The 23359-nt window shown below is 44.4% G+C and overlaps 1 protein-coding gene and 1 long non-coding RNA gene across 3 annotated transcripts in view; one reads left to right on the plus strand and one right to left on the minus strand.

The window, feature by feature from the left end:
• The window catches only part of LOC129170536 (uncharacterized), a 35934-nt gene extending 19375 nt beyond the window's left edge, over positions 1-16559 (minus strand). Inside the window, exon 1 of the long non-coding RNA XR_008566628.1 lies at positions 16455-16559. This is a non-coding gene — a long non-coding RNA (uncharacterized LOC129170536). The remainder of the gene's footprint in view (positions 1-16454) is intronic.
• On the plus strand, positions 1211-23359 carry olfm1b (olfactomedin 1b). 2 transcript variants are annotated; one of them, XM_054758274.1, is made up of 6 exons: positions 1211-1721; positions 6453-6602; positions 6680-6835; positions 9138-9357; positions 16470-16576; positions 19892-23351. In XM_054758274.1, the coding sequence occupies exons 1-6, from the start codon at positions 1656-1658 to the stop codon at positions 20564-20566; spliced, it is 1374 nt and encodes a 457-aa protein (XP_054614249.1). In that variant the 5' UTR covers positions 1211-1655; the 3' UTR covers positions 20567-23351. The 2 variants fall into 2 exon arrangements, with proteins under 2 accessions (XP_054614249.1, XP_054614248.1); XM_054758273.1 differs by lacking the exon at positions 1211-1721 and adding an exon at positions 1742-5165 and having other exon boundaries at positions 19892-23359.

Consider the following 23359-nt stretch of genomic DNA (forward strand, 5'->3'; position numbering starts at 1 on the left):
CCGCTCTCGTATTCCTTATAAATCATTTTATGGCCCGCTGCCCGTTAACGCCGAATTAATCAAGAGCCCTACCTCTCCGGTCTGCGACGCAGTAAATGAACACGGCGGTACAGATCGTGTGCAGCAGAGGCGGCGAGCCAAGGGGGAGCGAGGAAAGGCAGGCAGGGTGGTGGGGAGAGAGGAAAGTGATGAAAGGGGTAAGTAATGGCAGCACGCCTGAGAGCCGAGGAGAAAAATCTGTCAAGGACCTAAATTTAAACTGGAGCTCACTTCCTTCCTCCTTCCTCAATTTATGTGCCCCTTTTCTTCGCCTCGCCTCACCCCCCCACCCTACCCCCCATCATGTATGCTCACTATCTTTCACTAGAAACACTTTGGGTTTTTTTGCTGGAAATGAAAGAGAAACGCTCACTTTGTGCTTGCCTGCAGAACTGGAAGCGTCTTCAGAGAATGCTGGTCCACAATGTCCACTTTCTTTTATAGTGTCTGGAGAGCCGTTTATTTAATGAACTGCAGAGAGTACTGGGTTTATATACTGTAGTATGTGCATATGCTTGTGAGAGACAGGCACTGGGTGTTACTTCTTGTTACAAAGGGAACGCAAACTGTAATGGCCGTACATTCACAGCTTCTGGTCGTGTGGCCTTCCTGTTTACAATATATGGCAGTTACAGGCGGGACCCATTTTTCCCTGCTTAGCTTTCCTTAACTTCACATCTTATGTTGCGTCAGGCGACGTTTACACTCGAGGCTGCACTTGCTATACGGCTGTAAGATCAAGTTACACACTGAGACATTTCTTTTGAACCCAGTCCTCAGAGGTTGGTTTGTGTAAAGAATACAGGCGGTTGCACATAATTAAAATAAAAGCCAACGCACTTGCAACCTTTCCATCTCAATTCTGAGACCACTACACTGCTAGTTATTACTGCTGTTTTCATTGGATCAGCCACCTGGCAGTTATGTGTAGTATTCAAGAGTTTTGTGATTTCTGGCCGTCTGTGAGGCTGTGCACGTGACAGGCTGCAAATATTATGTTTTAAAAATGAGGTAATCAACTTGTTAACAGGTCTCTCTGTGGACTGCGAGTTTGTGAATGACTTTTAACTGATTTTGGAAAGTCATGTATCTTTTGTTTGCGCCTGACAGTTGGACCCCCCACCTCTAAACCCCTCCCACCCGTCATCAGGATGCAACTTCCGCTTTCAGCACCGCGGACAGCGCCTCACACTCAGTCTCTCCACCCGCAGCATCATCCGCGGCAGCTCGGCGTGGGAATGTAAACTTCTGAGCCTCCACACACACGCGCACCGGAGAGAGACGGTTCCGCCCGCGACAACCCCCCACGCGCCTTGTGTGTGTGTGTGTGTGTGTGTGTGTTTGCCACACCGTGCCGAGACAAATGTTCCTTCCCGCCACGCTTTAGACGAGAGCGGGAAAGCGACGAGAAAAAAGGAGGGGAGAGGCGCCGACAAGGCGATGCATCTGCACACAGACTATTCCATCTTTCTGCTTTTGTGTTGCTGAAAGGAGCTTTGCCAATATTGACACGCCACAACAACAAGCCGAGACCTGCAACGCCGAGCGACCCGAGAGGGGGAAGAAAACCGAGGGGGGGGGTACTCGATCTGCACACTCCGGAATAAGGCAAAGACATGCAGCCCGCCAGCAGGCTCCTCACGCTGGTTCTCCTCGTCTTCATGGGCACAGAACTCACCCAAGTAGGTCCCTTCACGCCATTTTGGCCCACACGCGTTAAAAAAAAGATGTAATCTGCACGTTTAATTGGCTCCAGCAACCCGAAGCCAGATTAGCGCAAAGAAGAAAGAGCACATTTAAATAGATTAGCAATGCACGCTATTCATCTTTGATACCACCTGTGCTGCAAGAGGCTCCCAATGTTATATTGCATTATTTTTACAAAAAAAATACCTACTGTTACTTTCTCAAACTTATATTATACACATCATTTACCAAATATCAAATATGTGCTACTGGTGCTACTCTTTTGGTGCAAACCATTTCTCCATAATGAACTGCATTCCCTCCTGGAGGTGCTCTGAGCATGCTCAGTGACCACAGTGTGCAGAAGAAGAAGGAAGGGAACATTAAGTCCATTAATGCACTGACTTCTGGGTTGCAAACACCATTAGTGCATAGTGAAGTGCCAGCATTAACTCTCCACTTCCTGTCATCGAAAAGGTAAACACTTCACATAGGGGGCATCAGTGTGGGTGTCCAGTACAGTATATGCTGTGTGAGAGGGCCTTAACCCCCCAGCCCCCCAACACCACTACAGTATTATTCATGTGCATAGACAACCCCTCTGATATACTTAAATCCATTAAAATGAAGCCTGCTGCAAATCCAGACACACTAATCCTATTAGCTTTGTTATAATATTGATGTCATATTGCACTGACAGATGAAAGCCATCAATTGATCAACTGATCTACATGTCAGTGTTTGTGTATTTCCTGTCAAAGTGCAGCTTTGGTCCTGGTGTGTGAACAGGTCAGGATGTAACCTGTAAGCCTGCACGTTGAAATGTTTCAGTCTGTTTTGTGAAAAGATGCTAACACCATGGAGCAATGCTCGGCGGCTGTGTGCACTGATGAGAGGAAGCCATCAGTCACGGAGGGTGTGTGTGTGGGGGGAATGGTCATGTGAAGCATGTTTCACTCATGCGGTTTGTTTGGCTCAGTTGACAGTAAGTCGATATATGGAGGAAGTCCTGCCCAGGAAACTGTTTCAGCACTTTTAGGAGGGAATGGTACCAATATTTTAAGCACGGAAGGAAGTTGAGGATTTTCCGGTAAAGATAACTTGATGCCACAAAAAAGTCAGCAAAACATGGCAGGCATGCTGCGATAAAAAAGCTACTGTAGTTTCATTAGTTGTTCATCCACAGGGCGGGAGTCTTGGCAAGCTGATCAAATGGTGGTACGCCGGCCTGATCACCTGACACTTTTTATGTAGAGACTTTCTTCCATGTTCATTTTATACCACGAAGCAGCACAGGGGTCCACTCGGTAAGCACTCACAGTTTGAACCTCAAAAACATGCCCTTTGGTGCACGGAAAAGTCTAAACCGTCCTCGAAATAACATGAATGTTGGCGTAATCAAAGACTTGATTGTCTCTGATGCTTACAAATAAATATGTTAGGTCAGACCTGTGATTGACAGGTCATCAGCCCATGCTGTAATTAATCTGGAATAGTACCCCGCATCACTTTTCCATAAACAACGGCGATGATTGCTAATTGGAATCATCGCCAATACCCTAGTTCAATGCTTTTGATTATGCCATCAGCCAGGATGGCTGAAGTAGGGCAACTTCCTCACATGGTGGTCTCATGGTGGCTTGATGCATGCATCCTTATCATCAGTGGTCCTATACAAGTGCACCATTCACGCACAGGCCACACCTTTAGGTACACCTTCTAATGCGATCCAAAACAAGGGCTGTATCTAAAATTCCAAATTACCAATCACAACAATGCTCATTCAGTCATTTATTTTCGATGCCGCTTAATCCTCATTAGAGTCGCGGGGGTGTGCTGGAGCCTATCCCAGCTGACTTTGGGTGGGAAGCAGGGTACATCCTTGACTGGCCACCAGCCAATCGCAGGGCGCAAACAGACAAACAACCACAATAATGCTCAATTTTGAGGTATTAATTTTAAAGCCAGTAAGACCAACAACAAAAAACACATTTGAGTATTGTAAATGAGGGGCTGTGCTGGGTGGAGTGTCAGAGTGGGAGTGTCGTGATGCACTTGTGGGCTGAAAATGTGAAATTGTGCTCTCTCTCTCTCTCTGTGTGTTCGTGTTGTTATGGCAACTGCTCACTATAGTACACCACAGTAGACAGTACCTTTAAAATACAGCTTTAATCTCCCGTTTTATGCACTCAACACTCCTTTTTTAGATGTCAACCATCTAGAGTTGATTTTCTATACTCATGCATGGGTTATTTTTGCACAGTTCCTCAATAAAGACTTTTGTCCAGCCTTTGGGTGCCGCCGAGATTGACCTCACGTCCGAATGCAAAGGTCACAGTGACGCGAGTGCGGCGGAGAGATGCGCAAATAGTGTAAATGCAATACGGTGCTCCTGCTAGTCAGGGGGCCTCATGCATGATGTATGACTGCCATTTCCTCCTCTTTACTTGGGAACGCAAATTAATTATTTTACATGTCACAACTTAAATATTGAAAAGTGTCACACAACAGATGCTGAGGTGAAACAAAGCTGATGAATGCATACGAAGAAGCGTTCTTCTTTTGCGTGTCTGGGGGCTGCAGCACCACACCCAACCGCCAGATGGCGCCAGAGTATAACACATTAAAAGCTCACGCCCTCATTAAAAGGATGAATTCACCTCAGCACCTATCCAGAGGTTGCCATGGGTGACCGAGAGCATCCTTCCTAATTTTAGAAAGAAAAAACAGGATGGCTGAGATGATTCCCCTGTTGTCATCTCCACATGGGGGTAGAACCATGATGGGCGGATCAAGTTCCAATGGCATATTTTTCCATGAGCCTGGCTGACATCATTACGTCTGGAGATGGAGATAGATGCATAGTACCTCCCCCCTACTCCTCCATCCCGCCCCTTCCACCCTCCCTCCTCGCTCTCATCCACTTGGAGCGTGCTGCCTCTTAATGACGGCGTGCACGGAGGCAGGCAGGAGGCGGACCGACGGGCGTGAAGTAAATAGTAAAGTGGTGCATCCGAGAGACACCAGTGCGCGGGAGAAAGCGGAACCACGCACAGCACCCTGGTCCTATCTCTTCCTTTTTTAAAACCATCCACTGGATCAAGTGCTTGCTTTCCACCCTTGTTGGAGGAGATGTGCAAGAAAAGAAGAAGCCAGCCGGAGTCCCGGCGTGAAACCGTTGGCCAGTCTGGGCACCAAGACCCGCTTCAAAAAAAAAATATTCTCCTCGGAGTCCTGAGAATGAAGACGGCGTGAGTGGAGGTACACTTCAGGGAGGGGGGGCCGCGAAGATGTCGGTGCCGCTGCTGAAGATCGGCGTGGTGCTCAGCACCATGGCCATGATCACCAACTGGATGTCGCAGACTCTGCCCTCGCTGGTGGGGCTCAACACTACCAAGCTGACGGCGGCGCAGGGGGGCTACCTGGATCGCAGCACCGGAGTAAGTGTGCTACTTCGGCATTTCGGGTTTTTAACTCCAAAGCCACTCTTAATCCTACAAGTGAAAAAGTCTCTGCGACGAGAAGTGGAAAGTTACCGTTTGTTCTAATCATGTTGGAACACTGATCAAACGTTTCAATCGAATCTAAAAACACACTCCGTGCAATCTCCCATTTTAGGACTTCAGTGACTTGTCCCTCTTAGATTCTGGGCTCTTGTGTGAAAATAGAAACCAAGTCAAGAATAATTGCACTCAAATCTGTTAGTGACAGCCAGTGCTTTTTTACGTTCAGAATTAATCTCAAGCAGAACCACAACACAGATACTTGTTACGTTTCCTCTCCGAGAAGCGCCTGCTTGAGCTTTTCTTTTGTCTGTTCAGCGCAGGGCTGGTGCAGCAACATTTTTCCAATTTGTTCCTGGTTACCTCCCACAGAGAGACTCAGCAGGTGCATGCAGGGATTTTAATTGCGGACGCGGTGATTAATGCGTCGTATCACTCCCTCTGTTCAGACAGCCGGGAATTTTCTTCCAGATGAAGCAAAAAAAGAAATGATGGCTTTATAGTAAATCAGCTGAGACACTCATTTTTAAGCCCCTTTCACGCTGCCTTCCATCCATCCATTTTCTATGCAGCTTGTCCGCACTAGGGTGGCAGGAGTAGGCTGGAGCCTATCCCAGCTGAGTTCGGGCGAGAGGCAGGGTACACCCTGGACTGGTCGCCAGCCAATCGCTTTCACGCTGCCATAAAATACGTTATTTTTCTGGGTTGCTTTTGCGTGACTGGGAATGGGGGCAGGGGATGAAGTCGTCCCAGCCTTTGGAGGTACCGTCGGGGCCGTAAAGGGGTGGGAAAGGCACCTGTGTGTAAGGGGATGCCGTAATGCCTCACTTCCCCTGCCCGCTGTTGTGTTGAAACTAATTACAAGTCATGCCAGATGTTGGCGGCACACATCCGATTGCCTAATTACTGGATGCTGTGTGGAAATGTCACTTTGCAGCATCTACTTCTGAAATTTTGACAAACTTGTTGATGAAACTGTAATGTAAGAAACTTCCCCGTGTAGGTAGAGCAGCTGAACTCTAATTGTGCTTCCGTATGCTTCTGTTTTAGAAGGCATGAGAATAATCCGGAAGATGTCCATTGGGATACATGGTAGTTGTCACTGCTTGACAGTTATGCAAAATAGCAGCAAAATACACTCTTCACAAAGGTCTTGCGTTTCTTTCTTTCGTCACCTGCCCGGCTTTATCAAGTAACTCGTCACCCGCCTTTGTGCGTTCTCAGGTGCTGCCGGCTAACCCAGAGGAGTCGTGGCAGGTGTACAGTTCGGGTCAGGATGGCGAGGGTAGGTGCGTGTGCACCGTGGTGGCGCCCCAGCAGTCCATGTGCTCGAGGGACGCCCGCACCAAACAACTGAGGCAGCTGCTGGAGAAGGTGCACACCGCTCAAAGTTCCATACAGAACAAAAGGCGGCGCCTGTTGTGTAACGTGTCTTTACGTGCCTTACGCAGGTCCAGAACATGACCCAGTCCATCCAGGTGCTGGACCAGAGAACCCAGAGAGAGCTCCAGTATGTGGAGAAGATGGAGGTTCAGCTCCGCGGCCTGCAGACCAAGTTCAGGCAGGTGGAGGAGAACCACATGCAGAACATCGCCAAGCAATACAAGGTAAAGAACCCTCAGCTGCCGTCCCGTCACTGATGCCTCTGTCATACCCATCGAGTCACTTCCATATCAACACATTCAAGATTACTTGAGGTAATCTGAACGTGCTAGCACTTTAAGGCCCCCACACTCCAAACCAGCAGAGGGCAGCATACTAAAAAATACCTGGGAGGCACGAGTGAATCCTAACTGTCTGCGCTAGAGTCGATGCTTTAGGTCCAAAGCTGGCTTACGTCGATGCACATTGTAAACGGTCTGACTGTGTTGAACAGAACGCATATTTTTACTTTGTTTCGATTTCTTCAGCCTGGATAGGCAGCAAACTCATTTTCCTCTGCTGATTGTCGCCCTGACCACACAACACACCCTTGTTTGTATCAACGTTCAATCAGCCGAGTTTCACAAGATGGACAATGCTCAAAGATTAAAAATGTATACCCTTGGCTTGGCTTGACCGTCCCCAACTGCGACTCACTATCACCTCTATGGGGCTGATGGGGTACTGCATGATTAGACAGGACTGGTGCTAGCTTGTTCAGATGCTTCCAAAAGACTGGACTATGTCCTATTTGTATGGGTGTCACGAGACACTCAGTCCACGAGACAAGACGATGCACGAGCTTGGGTCTATGAGACGAGACGAGATGTGAACATTACTTTTTTACGTTACAATATATTGCAATCTACTAATTTACCGTAATTTCTACTAGGTTACTCTTCTGCACTCAGTTAAAATGGTTTTGTAAGCATCAGAGACAATCAAGTCTTTAATTACGCAACATTAATGTTATTATGAGGACAGTTGACTCTTCAGTGCACCAAAGTGCATGTTTTTGCGGTTGAAACCAAAAAACTTTGATTCTGTGAGTGCTTTCTCCATTCATGCCGTTGTTCTATGGAACAAATGCGGCAAGGTGCTGAAACCAATGCACAGAGTGAATCCTCTTCCTGACAGTTTGGAGGTGGGAGATGAGGAAAATAGTCACGCATGCAAAATTATCAAGTTCATTTTCATTTATCATGCATTTAATCATTTATTTATTATGGTTCCAGGCCTAGTGCACACGGTAATTTTTTTTTTCTGAACGAGAAATCTTGTCACGTTTTAATGTTGCGAAATCTTGTGACACCCCTACCTACAGTATTTGTAATCATTTGTTGTGTTTTGCTCATCTTATTGCACATTATAACATGTCTCCAATGTTTGTGTCACCAACTCCATTAACATTTGTGCAATCCTCTCATGCATGCAAGAACAAAAGCACACGACATGCTACCAACGCCCGCCTCAGTGCATGTGTTTTACTGTGCAAAACCTGCGCGTGTGTGCGTTTTTTTTGTTTGTGTGTCTGTTAGCCAGGTTAGCAAGCCACAGCCCGTCAACAGCCTGTCGTTTTCTTGCTTGCAGGGCTAACTTTAAGACATGTAAAGAGAGAGACAGAGACTGAGACAGAGAGAGAGAGAGAGAGAGCCACAGGGAAGAAGAGGCAGGTCAAATCCAGATTTCCCTTTCCCCCACCCGCACCCAACCCGACTGGGCCACAGTACTGAGAGCTTTTTGAGCATCAAAGAGTTAATTTGACCTTTTAGCACCATTAAGAGCGAGAAAGCCCACCCCACCACTGATCTCTTCCTGCATGTTACTTAAAAAGTTTGATTTCCAAGTGTAAAATCCTTATTATGATTATCATTATTATTATTATTATTATTATTCTCTCTAATTGTTGTTATTAAATATACTTGCTTTTGGCTTTTGTCTATGCATATTTGGTTACTGGACAAATCTACACGTTTAAAAAGAAAAAAAGTAGACGTAAATTCCAGCCACGTTGTTGTGTGTGACATGTAAAAGCATGTAACCCTTACTACGATGTTGCATTTTAAAAGACCATGACCAATAAAGAGCTTTCCCAATTGTTGCTGGTGTACCGAGGGCTTGCTTTTTGTTTTCTTTTTTCTTTAAATGGCCGGTCACCGCCGGGACGGAGCCTCCTGCTCTGCTCTTCATGTGTTACGAGAGAAAAAAATGGCCGGGTTTGTGTACACACACACACACACACACACACACACACACACACACACACACACACACACACACAGGCACGCACACACACACGCATACAGACAACGCACTCACATGCACTGACAACACAGACACGGGGGGTTGTGGTGGCAGGCTAGAGTGAGAGTAGTCAGGATCAGACAGGTGGTTTCTTTTCCTTTTCCTTTTCTTTTCTTTTGCGCACAGCGGGGGTTGCTTTGCGTCGCACCTGACACTCAACCGAGCTTATTCTAATCCTTTCAGGCCATAAAGGCGAAAATGGAGGAGATTAGACCGTTGATACCGGTGTTGGTGGAGTACAAAGCCGATGCCAAATTGGTATTGCAGTTTAAGGAGGAGGTCCAGAATCTGACGTCAGTTCTAAGCGAACTTCAGGAGGAGATGGGGGCCTATGACTACGAGGAGCTCCACAGCAGAGTGTCAAATCTCGAGGAGAGACTCCGAGCGTGCATGCAAAAATTAGGTAGGCACAGACGACGCAGACATGTGCATGCACAGAACACCGCCGACACGCCGCAGACAGACGCTCAGGCACATTCAAAATCTTGATCACTGTTTTGCGAAGTCAAAGCTGATTTGTGTGAATACCTTGTTTTGCTTTCATGGATGACTCAGGAAATTAAAAAGCACTCACATTTGAGAGGCTTCAATGAGAGGATATTTACTTTAGCATCTGCTTGGTAAATTTCATCAGTGTCTGCAATGAATGCTTCATTGGGTGTATGACCCTCCCCATCTAGGCTTCCAATGTGCTTCTGTGGTTACCATCACCTTTTTCAAATACTGGTACACTGGAGTGGCCTCACACACAAAAAGCCGAAGAAAAAGCAACTTGTGGAGCTAAAACCTTTAGATCATGAAAACTGAAGGAAGCGGGGCCGACTTTGACATGTTTTGTGGTGCGTGGTGCATTATAGCGATCTAATGTATCTTATTTCTTATGTATTGTCTAAAACTAAGACAGGAACATCATCAAATTAAAAGCACATAATGAATACAAACCCACCATCCACCAGCATGAGCCCGGATTTTCAGAGAGAAGATCATACGTCACTGTTTGATATGCGTGCTAGCATGAGTTAACTTGAGGTTGTGGACTGAACAAATATGCACCTGAGCACTCAATAAGATCACCAGATCTTACCTTTATGCATTCCCACGTAGTATCAGTGCTTGGGATCAAATATGAGGCAAAAGAAAAACAGGGGAAAATACAGTATAGTAGTCTATCTGTGCAGCGGGGGAGAAAGTTAGCACATGACTTTGCTGTGTTCAAGATAGATAGGAAGATACTTTATTCATTTCCAAGAGAAATTCACAGGACCGTCAAAAACAGGGAGACAGGTCACCGTGCGCAACAAACGACATATACATGCAAAAACTGGGGGGTTTCTAACTGTATAGTATTTTTTGAAGACAATAATGACCCACATTTCCTAAGTTGATATGAAATTACATACAATTCTACGTAGCCATTTACAAATTTGTATTTATTTTTATTTTAAATCATTGTGCCTTAAAGTCTCCGGCAGCTCGGTTCAGCCCCGCCCACAGGCCAGTACCGAGCTGTGGCCCGGTGGTTGGGGACCCCTGTTATTAGTGTAATATGTCTCATTCATAATGAATACATTTCATTATTAGAATCTTCAGAGGGCCAATTAAAATACAAGCCGTGATGAAAAAGGTCCCCGGGGCCGCACTCAAGATTCGTGATGGATACAGAGATTGCCGGGTGAAGAAATGGAAGGACTGTTGCGACATCACAGCATATCATAGCAATCCCCAAAAGCGATGCAAACATGTGGCTGTGAGCAGGATGACATCAATGCAAATACAGGCAAGGTTATCACCAGATGAATGTTGCCAGTCATGATAGGACTAGTTGTCATAGCAGTTCAATCAGGTAATGCTAATGACACTCACAGCCACATTGCTGTGACTGTTTAGTATTTCAGCACATTGGCGGCCTCTTTCAGCATCTTAGCATGCAAACTACCTGAGTCGTTGTGCCTTTAGAAGCTTCTGCAGGTAAACAAACAGCGAGAGGCATAGATAATGCATCCTCATCTTTCAAAGTTCTTTGCTTGCAGCCCACCGACAGTCTCTTCACACCTCTGTCACAACTCCCAGCGCTAATGGATGCACGCCCACACTCAATTGAATAAGACGCGACTTACGAGAGCAGACGCGTTCATGCTGCAAATCACGGGTTTATTGTGTCCCCGTCTGCTATTATTCACATTGAGGGATGATTTTTGGGAGACCATGCGAGTTCATTTCAATGGAAACTAATCTCTTCTGCTCTTACTCCGTCACATCTGACCTTCTTCTGTTTGTTTAATCTGCAATCATATGCAGCTACGTTGAGTTTTTTCAGGATTTTTTTTATTACGACCTTTGGCCGATTCATGTCACTCATGCGATCACCAAAGCTAGCAGAGCTGAAGCTAGGAGAGTGTGTGTGTGTGTGTAAGATCAGAAGAGATAAAAGATGAGGTCACGCGGTGAGGGACAGACTCAGGCAGAAGCGAGTCTGGCTGTTCCTTTCATGTGCACACAACGATGCAGCACTCCTGTTGCAGAGATTTCACTTGTGAAGGTCAATAAACTGCATTAGCGTCAGCAGAACAGGGGGACGTGTGTGTGTGTGGTGGGGGTGGGGGGAGAAAAAGTCAAACAAAGAAACCCACGGATAGATCTTTAGCAGCCGATGCAACAGGAGAAGGAGAACGTGAAGGAGAGAGCCGGGTAGATTTGGCGTGGGACTGTCCTTCAAGCTGTTTTACACTGCAACAGTCCTGCGGCTGAGGTGGGGGGCACGGTGACCATCGATCAAGAGGACGGTGGCGGCTCGCTGGGCAATAATCAAATCGATAAATCACCTGCCGTCGCGTCCCAACAATGTGAGAGGGCTCCGGGCTAATCCTAAATGCTGACAAATGGAGCAGGAAGTCCATACCAGCGCACGCTCGCCATCATTCTCCTTCCTTTCCCACAGAGGCACACTACAACCTCTCATTTCCAACAACACAAATTAAAACTTCCCATAGGAAATAAAGGATATCTCCATTGTTTTAAGTAACATTTCAACTGCCGTACAAGTGTAAAAGGAAGTTAACCACACAAGAATAAAATGTAAACTCTATTGTGATAGTGGTCCAGTATTAAGACAGTATTAACTGTCATAAAAGTGTAAAAAGAAGCTGTTCATAATAAATTCTTACGAAAACCTTTGATGACGTGTGATGAAAACGCAGGAGGAGGACTGCTAGTCCTTCGGATGACGCGGCTCACTTTAATGGGTCTCTGACATGATTCATTAACTTTGCTTAAATGTGTTATATATTGTTGGTAATTATGTTCTACATTGTTCAATTTTTGAAAGCGAGTGGTAAATTCGCAAAAATAAGATTTATAGTTCAGGGCGCCAGCCATGACGAGCTAGCTCTTGCTGTTCAGGCTCATTTCCGGAAGTGATGCTGAGTAATATCATTCAGGTAAACCAACATAACGGTGTACAAGGCAGAGGATGTTTACAGTGATTACAGCAGAGATTTTGAGGGATGTGTCAATAGTTGGGGGAGAAAAGAAGGGAGAAACAATTGGAAGATGAAATCGAGAACTTTCAGAACACGGGCTGAAGCCTTAAAACATGGAGATGAAGTTTGGTCGCCTTCAAAACACAGAATGGTATGTGTAAATTACTCTGGAGTTGCTTATCCTTCAATTATAGTTTTAAACCGGCTTCTTAATGAGCGTAAAGGGGTCTTTATAGCCTGATTTATGTTATATTTCGTTGCCGTCGGAGCTGGCGTCCCTACAGTAAACCTATGTATCTAAAAGATGTTTATATAAGTATATATCTAAAACTTATATTACAGCCTTGTCGCTATCATGGGATAGTGTGACAACTTTTTTTCCCCTGTGTACTGCCGGAATAGCATCATTTTTCAAATGTTGTAAAGGTGTTCCTTCATAGCAATCATCAGTGAAATGATCACTGCAAAGAACAGGACCAGGGACGTCACTTCCGGAATGAGCCTGAACAGTGAAAGCTGGCTTGTGCCATGAACTATAAATGTAATTTTGGCAAATTTACTGATCGCTTTCAAAAACTGAACAATGTAGAACATAATTACAAACAACATATAACATATTTAAGCGAAGTTGATCAATCATGTCAGGGACCCTTAAAATCCTGCTTTACTGTAACTGATTCTGACATTAGCCACGTCGTACTGGGCAGTACGTTGCTGCAGAAACGCTGCTCAGGTTGCTCCAGCAAATGCTCCATACAGAAAAATTGAAGGATGGGAGCCATTTCGAAACATTTGGTGCATTAAAGACGCTAAAACTAGGGCTGCAGCTGACGATTATTTTCAGAGTAGATTAATCTGAAGCTTGTTTTTCTTTTAGTTTAATCAGGAATCGGTTAGGGACTAACAGATTCAGTAACAGATATAGTAGCCGATTGCTAACCGTTAGGCCCTAGACCAGGGGTCACCAACGTGGTGCCCGTGGGCACCAGGTAGCCCCCACGACCACATGAGGTGCCCGCAAGCCTGCTTTTCATTCAGGTTTTCAGTTAATAATGAAAGAACAGTAGAAAGAAATGCATTCTGAAATAGAAAATGTGAGTTGTGGACACCAGGATTTTGTTCATGTTCTGGTAAAACAAGCACATTTGCTTTGTTTGAGTTTAAAATAAGCTCTGAAAATAAATGTTACAAAAATGAGTAGCTCTTGGCCATTTTCATTTTGTAAAAGTAGCTCTCACAAGGAAAAACGTTGGTGACCCCTGCTGTAGACGGACCAAATCAATACGAACCAAACGCAAACAGTTAGTAGGTTGGCCTGCAACATATCAGAAAAAAAATGTTGATCGCTGTCTTCCAAACCTAAACCTTAAACCTAGGTTCCCAAAGTAGGGTACACCAATTGTCATGGGGGTACATGAATAACAATGAAAAACAACTTGCTCCTAACGCTCACAATTGCGAGTGAGCCTGAACGCTGGTGTCGACGTTGTAACACGGGATAGAGTACACAGAAAGATGTTACTGTACACGGAAAGATTTTTTGCACTTTTGATTAAATAAATTCTTTTTTCCCCAAAGAGTGCCGAACAGTGTGTTGTAACATGGCTCGTTAAACAAGGCCCAACAGTGAGTGTAAAATGACTAGTTTAAAGAGTAGCCTACCAAAATAACTCATTCATCACCGTCCTCCTCCACCTCCTCCTGGGAACTAAAACCACACAAGTCGTCTTGACAAACATCACAACTGGACAGCCTCATAATTCCTTCGTTGGGAAACGTAGGTTTTAGCTATAAATTAGCCGCTTCACTGTACAAGCCACAGGGTTCAAAGCATGAAAAAAAGTAACTGCTAATACACCGGAAATTATGGTAATCTGAACAAAAAACATCTTGGGTTTGTGTTATAAGTGACGAAGCAAATGAGTGGTGCAACATCTAATTAATAATAAATTGCAATATACCAAAGGCCAATGCAAACTGAGCTATGGGCCGATAATGGCTCCTGGGCTGTACTTTGGACACCCCTGATTTATAACACTGGTGACTCCTTTGGGCACAAATACACCAGACTAGATAATTTAGGCCCAGACCACTTGTGGTATAAATATCATTGGTCCTTGAGCCAAGGACAAATCAAGAGAAAGAAGATCTATACCTTCTCTGCTGGTAAAGCTTCCAATGGCTCACTTGGAACAAAAACAATGAATAATGAATGAATAAACAGAAATCTTGTTGTCCGACAAATTTATCTCATCTGTCTTCCTGTTTGCTCACCTTTGACCTCACATACAGTAAATTCAGGCCAAAGGGGGATTAGATCCTCTGGATGACCTCACATCTTTCAGCAAGCTAATAACATTTGCTTGGTGTTTTGTTGGACGAACACTGCGGTGCGGAGATGATGAGGCTGTGCGGTGCGTCCGTGACCGTCTAAAGATGGAGGCGTGCTTAGAAAAAAGACATAACAAAAAAACATCAACCACTCTGTTACTTCTGTTTAATCCTGTTGAGGATTATGTAAGAGACTCAACCCCCGCCACTGATAGTAAACGTCGCGCACACAGCAAATCAGTGGTTATTCGTGTGTTGCACACACAGACGTGAATACAACACTTTGAGGTTTGTTGAAGGGAGATGTACAACAAAGGTAAAACCTTTGATCAGGGGGCTATTTAGTGGGTCTTAAACAGCACTTAAAAAAAATGTTTAACACACGACTATCTCTTTTCTGTGCAATCTAAAGATATAAAAAACAGCTAAAAAGAGGGAGCTAAGAATGCATGTAATTGGACGCACCTATTCCGCCTATAAAGCCTTGAAAAAAACACACAAAAAGCTCCAACAACGCTACATTTACATAAAGTGACCTGCATATTAACCAAGCTACAGCGACATTGTTATTATCGTTGTTATTATCATTGTTACGCCCAAGAACTATGTTACTGGTGTAGTGACACCTCGCCACACCAGCTAGCTGCTAACCGGTTAGCAGCTAGCTTCACCACACACTCGCTCACAATGCCTCAGGCCACTACCAAAAGGTAACACTACGTATTGGAGCTGCCGCCACTGCTGCTGCAATTTTGTTTTTGAGTTTGGAAAAGTTAACGCTCGGTCTTTCTATGGTGCTATGTGAAATCTATGTGCCCAGGAAGGAAGCTCTGGTAATGCTTTAATGACCATAATATGGCAAAATACTTTAAGTATTACTTGTTATCATGAATGTACCTGTTACTACATGGTCACAGCATGGATATAAAACCATAAAACTTTGTTGGAGGTGTTTTAATAGCGGGCTTGTCCCATTATGTACATTAATTAGATGTCTCTTTTTAGCTGTTTTTATATCTTTAAAACACACAGAAAAGATAGAGACATCCATGTTCATGTCTCACATAAGGATTATGGTTGACAAAAAAAATGCACGTTTCCTTTAAAAAAAAAGAGTGTGGAGGAGTGGTCAAGTTAATGGCTAATGACTGCAAATGTGCACGAAAGAGGCTAATATCGACCCCGCAAATAGACCATTATCATGACTTACTCTTTAAATTAGCGCAGCGGAATGACTCCTTACATTCACCGCATCAAATTACCTCATCCAAACTGTCTAATTGACATTTGCCTTGCTGAGAGGCCGTTAGGGGGAAAAAAAAAAAGGCATCTGAAGGAATTGACGAGTGCTTCATGGCCACAGAGGTCTCTTTGCTTCTATCTGTCCTCATTATGAGTCGGACTCGGTCTTAACATAGGGGAATGTGTGTTTTGTCAAGTTCACGTGAAGACATCGGCCAGTGCTAATTAAAAGCAGGGCAACTCGCTGAAGTGGAGCACACAGTGCAGGTATTCAGGTGTGAACGGAATAACAACAATCTATTGAACAGCCCAGAAAGCCTGAAAGGCCAGCTGGACACCATCTCCCTCATCCGTCAAGCTAACTCATTTGGATGTCAAGTAAATTAAATCCCTGGTAATAACATGGACATGATACAAAAGACACAAATGTTTTAGTGTTTTATCTCACCTTTGTCCTTTGCAGCATGCGGAAAACTGACGGGCATCAGTGACCCCATCACCATAAAGACGTCAGGGTCCAGGTTTGGCTCCTGGATGACTGACCCTCTGGCGCCTGAAGGGGACACCCGGGTATGTAATTGTTTGTGTCCGTGGTGCACGGCTGGCGTTGTACATTAGAGATTCAATATCTTTTGGAAAGTGGGGTTTTGTAGCTCCTGCCATCCCACCACATTACTTCATTATGATTCCTAAAACTGCCTCTGTTACAATTGTCAAAATTGACTGATCGCAATCTCAGTCGACATGTTAGCAAATCGTACGATTGTCGTATGTCCATTTAAAAATTCTACCCTCTTTGACACTACGTAACAGGGCTGAAACATGTATGTCCAGCTAGTTAACAGCACGATGCTGAAGCCTTGTGTAGCACAGGCACTCGGAGCAAGTCTCTGGCTCTGTTTGCAAGGACCCAAGCAGCTTGTTAGCATGGAGTAAGCATAAAGACTGAAAGCAGCTAGCTGGCGCCGTCTGAAGAGAACAAAGTCACTAAAGCCCCCTGACACACAAGCCGACGTGCGTCTGAGGACCAAGTCTTTGGGTTGGCACTCGGCGGCCTTTAGTTGGCAACGTTTCGGGCCCGCTGAGATAGCCAGGGGTAAGAACAAGCACAACCGAATTTCATCATTTCAAGTCATCATTTTGGATGCTTGCAAATGAGGGAAAAAAAGGCCAACTGTTGTGTCACTCAGCCTAAGTCACCCTGAGAGGTTTGTTACCAAGACTCAAAGGGGGATTATAAAATAAGCAACCCTACGTAAAGGTTTCAAAAGCAGAAAAGACCAGGAACAGATGTGAGGTGCTCGATGGTGCAGTAAGCTGTCAATGAGTGTAACCCGCCTGTAACCATTTACATTGTGGGGTGACGTAGGTTGATGGTTCCATTGAGAAAACGTGTTGTTTTTTCACAATCCTGCGAATTAACCAACCGACTACGGGCAGAAAAAAAATACCTCTGACCTTCGTTCTTTCACACTTGGTGGACATCACAAAATGTTAATATCATGTACATTCAGTATCTTTGTGGATCTAACCAGAGGTGGCGTAGCGGACAAGCAAGGGTGAAAGCAAGGGAAATATAGACTTTTTATTCGGCTGATTATTGGCCGCTACGATCAGTGACACAACGTTCAATGTCAGACGATGAAAAGTATTGGCTGCTGTGTAAATTGCTTCCTGGAGGCTGCTTGAACTTGCATAACTTGCATCGTACTGCTGACCGAAGACTATATTTAGCATGCTGTGAAGGATACTAGAAACTAACACATAATGAGAAGAACACATGAAAGATTTGATTTATTCTCTCAGGGAAATAGAGGACAGTAGTTTCAAAAGCATTGTGCTCTTTTTTTATCTCATGGTTTTCCTTTGCAATTTAAAAAGAGACCAGTCCTGTTGATGCAAACCATCTCAGCTGGACGGCAGGCGGGGAAGATCCTCAAATGTCTCAGGCCCAGCTGAGACTTGAGGAAGCGTGTGATCCGGCGGCAATGATTACGGAAGGTGAACAGTGGTGGGGGCTGGGGCCACAGCCGCTGAGACAAGAGAATTCCTATAATGCCACCCCGCAGCTGTCATCCTGACTGTTTGCATTCGCCAACCGCCAGATCCCAGCGTCGCCTGGTCCTTGATGGAGCCTTGGCGCTAAATTAATTGGGATGCCTGTTGACTGTGTAGTTTGATTCATTCGGCGCGTGTGATCTGACTACAAAAATGAGATATTCACAAAGCAAATGCTGAAGAATAGTTCAACTCCAACTGGAGCTGCCACTGAGCTTCTTAAAGGCATCTGAATTTCAGCAGGCAGATTATGTATCATTATGTATCAGTTTTTGCTGCTAAGTACAGTAGGTATGTTTTACTGATGGTTGTTTAACTGAAAGGGAGCAGGTTTACACAAAAACGACTTAACCAACACCACGGATTGGCAATGGGTCAAAGAAGAACCCCATGAATTTTGGTGTGCATTTCCAAAGTAGTGCAGATTCAGCAGTGTTTTGTGAACAACGCAAGAAGGTAGATTTCTGTCAATTTTGTTTCGGTATGGTACGCATTTTATTGCATTTCCTTCGTAAAGGCTGAAAACATCCTAGCCAACCTGTTCCACTTTTTGGTACCCCAATTACTGCCCCACACTGGAAATGGAAGCCTCATCTTGGTTTATGTAATCCAAAACTTTGCCTTGTGTCACGTTGAAGGAATTGGCCAAAAAAACGGAATCTACTGTTACAACGTGGAATCTCATGGAAATTGACATCATGTGAATGAAATGCTGTCATCGTGAGGAGAAAGAACATTTGTGTGGGGAAGCATATCCTTGGCGGACCACTCAATCGTGGCAGAACCTCATCACAAACACTAACCCGCCCCCTGCCGAACCAAACATGGCAAAACGGTGACCTGAAACACTGGGAAAAGCTGGCAGCAAAACACTGAAACTCCTCTCTTACGCAGCGGGAATGGAAGCTAGCGGGCTTAGCTTAGTTTAGCAGAGCGCCTAGCAGAGAGTGTGCTTACACCGTATTGTGTTTTATCACTTGTTAACGCAAATGAGTGTTTTAAGATGCCCGCTGACCTGCAAGTTCTGAGTAAAATAAGGATGAAAGGCATGTTCATTCTTGCTCCCAGCTCGTCTTAAACATCAACATTCTCAACACACACTACACACTTCCGGCCTTCAAAATGAGAGCACTGTTCGCCATAAACTGTCTGACTGTGTAAACAAAATGAGGGGGCCATTGGAAAAGTTACATATGTTTCTGAAATACTGGCCAAAATTGGCCAATGATGTACTGCATGTATTGGACCTTATGTCTGAGATGCAACTGACCCGGTAGAAACCCGCTGCCCGCTTGGAGTGATCTGCCAGTTGCCAACTGATGACATTGAGCTGTCTCCTTAAATTAGCACTCAAGTGTGTACACACCGCCAAGATCCCAACTCAACCTGTGGCAGTGTCGAGAAAGGTCAGCGCTCTGCGGTCTTGAACCCTAAGTGCAGTTTAGAGGGTAAAAACACCCAGACTGCCGTGTCGCCACTGATGCTACTCTATCTGCTCTGATGTTTTATTTAGCCACCATCAGTCCCATGGAATGTACTGAGAGGCATTCACAGGATTCATGGGCTCCATTCTGCTGATCAATAAACGGATATTAGCAAGCATGACAGATGGAAATGCCGGTTTGAGGTATTTTATTTCTGGTGGTGGTGGTTAGAGCTGTTAGCCCCACCTTCTCCTGCTGTTTAGTCAATTCACTCAACTCATTCACCTTTCCCAAGGTCAGAATTCACCTCTGCACAGCTGTGATTAACTTCAAGCTCAGCTAAGGTTGATCTCAACCCAACTCTCAAGTTTGTAATCCTAATTATTTTGTGTCCATCTTTTAGGTCTGGTACATGGACGGCTACCACAACAACCGCTTTGTGCGGGAGTATAAGTCCATGCAGGACTTCATGACGTCGGACAACTTCACGTCCCACCGGCTCCCCCACCCGTGGTCCGGAACCGGCCAGGTGGTCTACAACGGTTCCATCTACTTCAACAAGTTCCAGAGCCACGTCATCATCAAGTTTGACTTCCGCACCTCCTCCATCAGCAAGTCCCGGCAGCTGGACTACGCTGGCTTCAACAACGCGTACCACTACGCTTGGGGTGGCCATTCCGACATTGACCTGATGGTGGACGAGGGGGGCCTGTGGGCCGTCTACGCCACCAACCAGAATGCAGGTAATATAGTCATCAGCAAGTTGAACCCCAACACATTGCAGATCGTGAAAAGCTGGACCACAAACCACCCCAAAAGAAGTGCCGGCGAGTCTTTTATGATCTGTGGCACGCTGTACGTCACCAACGGGTACTCAGGTGGTACCAAGGTCTACTACGCCTACTCCACCAACTCCTCTACGTACGAGTACATCGACATCGCTTTTCAGAATAAGTACTCTCATATCTCCATGCTGGACTACAACCCGCGGGACCGTGCCCTCTATGCCTGGAACAACGGGCACCAGGTGCTCTACAACGTCACGCTGTTCCACGTCATCCGCTCAGAGGAACTGTAACCACTGATAACAGATTGCGTCAATAAATTTGCTAAAGACTCCAATGGCAAGCAAATCCTATTTATAAAACCAAGAGACTGAATGTGCACATAGACGACTTTACGTAAAAAATATCTAAAAACATCATGGTATAGAATATCTCATAAAATCAGACTGTTGGATTTAAAAAAAAAAAAAAAGCAGTTTTGTATATGTAAAAAAAAAAAAAAAAGACCTTACTATGACTATACTAGTTAGATAGCGGACGTTATTTTGATAGTTCATTTTGTTGGAATGAAATCCACTGATTGTTTACTGCATAGAAAATGATTGTAAAAGTAGACATACTATATATAGAGAGAGTATATATCAGATTTAAAAGAAATACAAAAGAACAGATGCCAAAAAACACGCCTTTTTATCAACCTACGCTCATTCCAATAGCTGTGATTTCTCTGCTGTAGTCCTCGCAGCGGGTCTTGAAACAAAGACTTTTTTGTCGGACCGCCCCATGCGACGGACATGGACAAGGACGCAATCATACCTGGGTGCATTGTGTCATATCGTTTTCATCGAGCATAGTAGCAAATAAAGTCTGTGAAGAACAATAACAGCAACAATAACAAAGACTTCCCCAAACCGACCTGAGGGCCGCGACTGTTGACGGCGATCATGTTCCTATGTTGGTGACTACGTGTGAAAAAGGCTTTCTTTGCATGAGTGTTTTCTAACCACTCTCTGGTTTACGCTACTGAATGTCTTTTGCTGTATGGTATTATTGAAAAAAAATGTTGGGACTTCACTTTGGGACTCGGGGGACTTTTGATAGCCATTTTATTTTTCAGCTTCTTTATATTTATTTATTGCTTTGTTTGATTTTTACTTCTCTCCAGTCCTTGTATCACTGTAAACGTCGGCACAGTAATCTTTGTTTATTTAGGACTGCATGGGAGGAATCTGTTGAGCAAAAAAAAAAAAAAAAAAACATGACAGAATGTATCCAAGATGGTTAGCCTCTCTTTAATTCACCCCATGCACCTGTAGTTGAGATTTATTCTCAGTTTTATTTTATTTTCATATCACAAATCCGCTTGTGAAGGACAGTACTGTTTTCAATGTAATCCCTTGGACAAATGCCTTTCTTTCTTTTTGAGCTGTACTGGACGTGTTGTACTTGAGATGAGATAGTTAAATGATTTGTGTCAATAAAAAATGAGAAAGAACACATTTAGAATTGTCACCTTCCAAATATTTACAAGCTTCTAATGAGACTGATTATAAAAACACTGCAATATGCATGCCAGGCCAGGAGTTGGCGATGCTACTTTGTAAAGAAATGTACATTACAGTGTTGCCTCGCTCTATCGCCGTTCACCTTTTGTGGATTTGTTGTTTCACAGATTTTCTTTAGTGCTTTTTTTTAATTACAGCATATGAGGCTGAGCCTGGCCCTTTAAGAAGAATTGCACTGTGGGAAGTTGAGCGTCTATCTCATCCCTCTCTCGTTGGTCTGCACCGCCCATTGTTTTCTGAAATGTAAATAGTATGCGTGTCACAAGATCTCACAAGATTAAAACGTGACAAGATTTCTCATTAAGAAAAAACCTGTCTCGTGGGCACTAGAGGTCCTGTGATGATAATAAAGAAATCACACAATAATTGAAAATGAATGCAATTTTGCCGACTTCAGTATATTGCCATGTGCATACGTGTTTTTCTCGTCTGCCTCCCGTCAATCAGAAAGAGGGTTCACTCTGTCCAACACTCTGTGTTGCTCCATAGGGCTCACAAGGCATGAACACAGTGAGCCCTTCTCGGTGGGTGGAGGCGGGGCCAGTAGCATACACACAGAGTGGAGAAGAGCGTAACATAGTCGAAATGAAATTAGTAGATGGCAATATATTGTCGTATATTTTTTCATTGTACTTTTCTTAAAAATAGTGTTGAAATCCCATCTCGTTCTCGTAGACTCATTCGCGTGCATCGTCTCGTGACACCCCTAGTAAACAGTAATGCTACTGTTTTCAAAGCTGTCAAACATTCTGCGGTCTTGTGAACAGGCAAAAAACAACACAATTTTTTTTAATCCTTCATTTATTTATTTTCTATCTGTTTTGGTGAAAACACTCTCTTCATTTGTAGACCAAGCACTGTTGCAATTGATAGTCATCATCCATGGAAAGAGCCTTTTTCACCGAATGAAGTTCGGTTCTGTCGCGTTGTGATAGCACAAGTAGACAAAAAGGTTTTTTCTTGAAAATTTGAACTTGCAAAGTGTTTTAGTCTGTTCTTACAAGAGCGTTTAACACTGCTGGAAGACAAAATTAAGAAAGACGCAAGTACTCAACTGAAAATAATGTATTTGAAGGACGGCTCATAGCTCATGCTGCTATCGCTGTGGACACGCCTGCAATCAAAATGCAAACCAAATCACGATGTAGTACCAAACCGGACTGCACCAGGCTATTAATAGAGATCCGGCATCTAGGAGTGGATGCCAATTCCAATCTAATGAGTTGTTAACATGTTGAATATCTCGAGCAATGCACCTTGAGAGACGGGGCTAGCTGGTTAAGGTTTTGGTCTACTACCACATTTTATGTTCCAGGGGGTTTTATTGTTACCCCTATTGTAATAATTGTAATAATACCCCCCATGTATTTTTCTTTCCATCATCAGACCTCCTCTGCGATGTCCTTTGTTTTCTACAAAACTGTCCTTTTTGTTCATGTAACGCTTTCTTCCCCATTTTTGTTGATACGCACTTCATTTCGCTTCCCCCCCCACCCGCTGCTACAACCTCTATCCTCCGGC

The sequence above is a fragment of the Dunckerocampus dactyliophorus genome, chromosome 17, assembly GCF_027744805.1.
Source record: "Dunckerocampus dactyliophorus isolate RoL2022-P2 chromosome 17, RoL_Ddac_1.1, whole genome shotgun sequence".
Lineage (NCBI taxonomy): Eukaryota > Metazoa > Chordata > Actinopteri > Syngnathiformes > Syngnathidae > Dunckerocampus > Dunckerocampus dactyliophorus.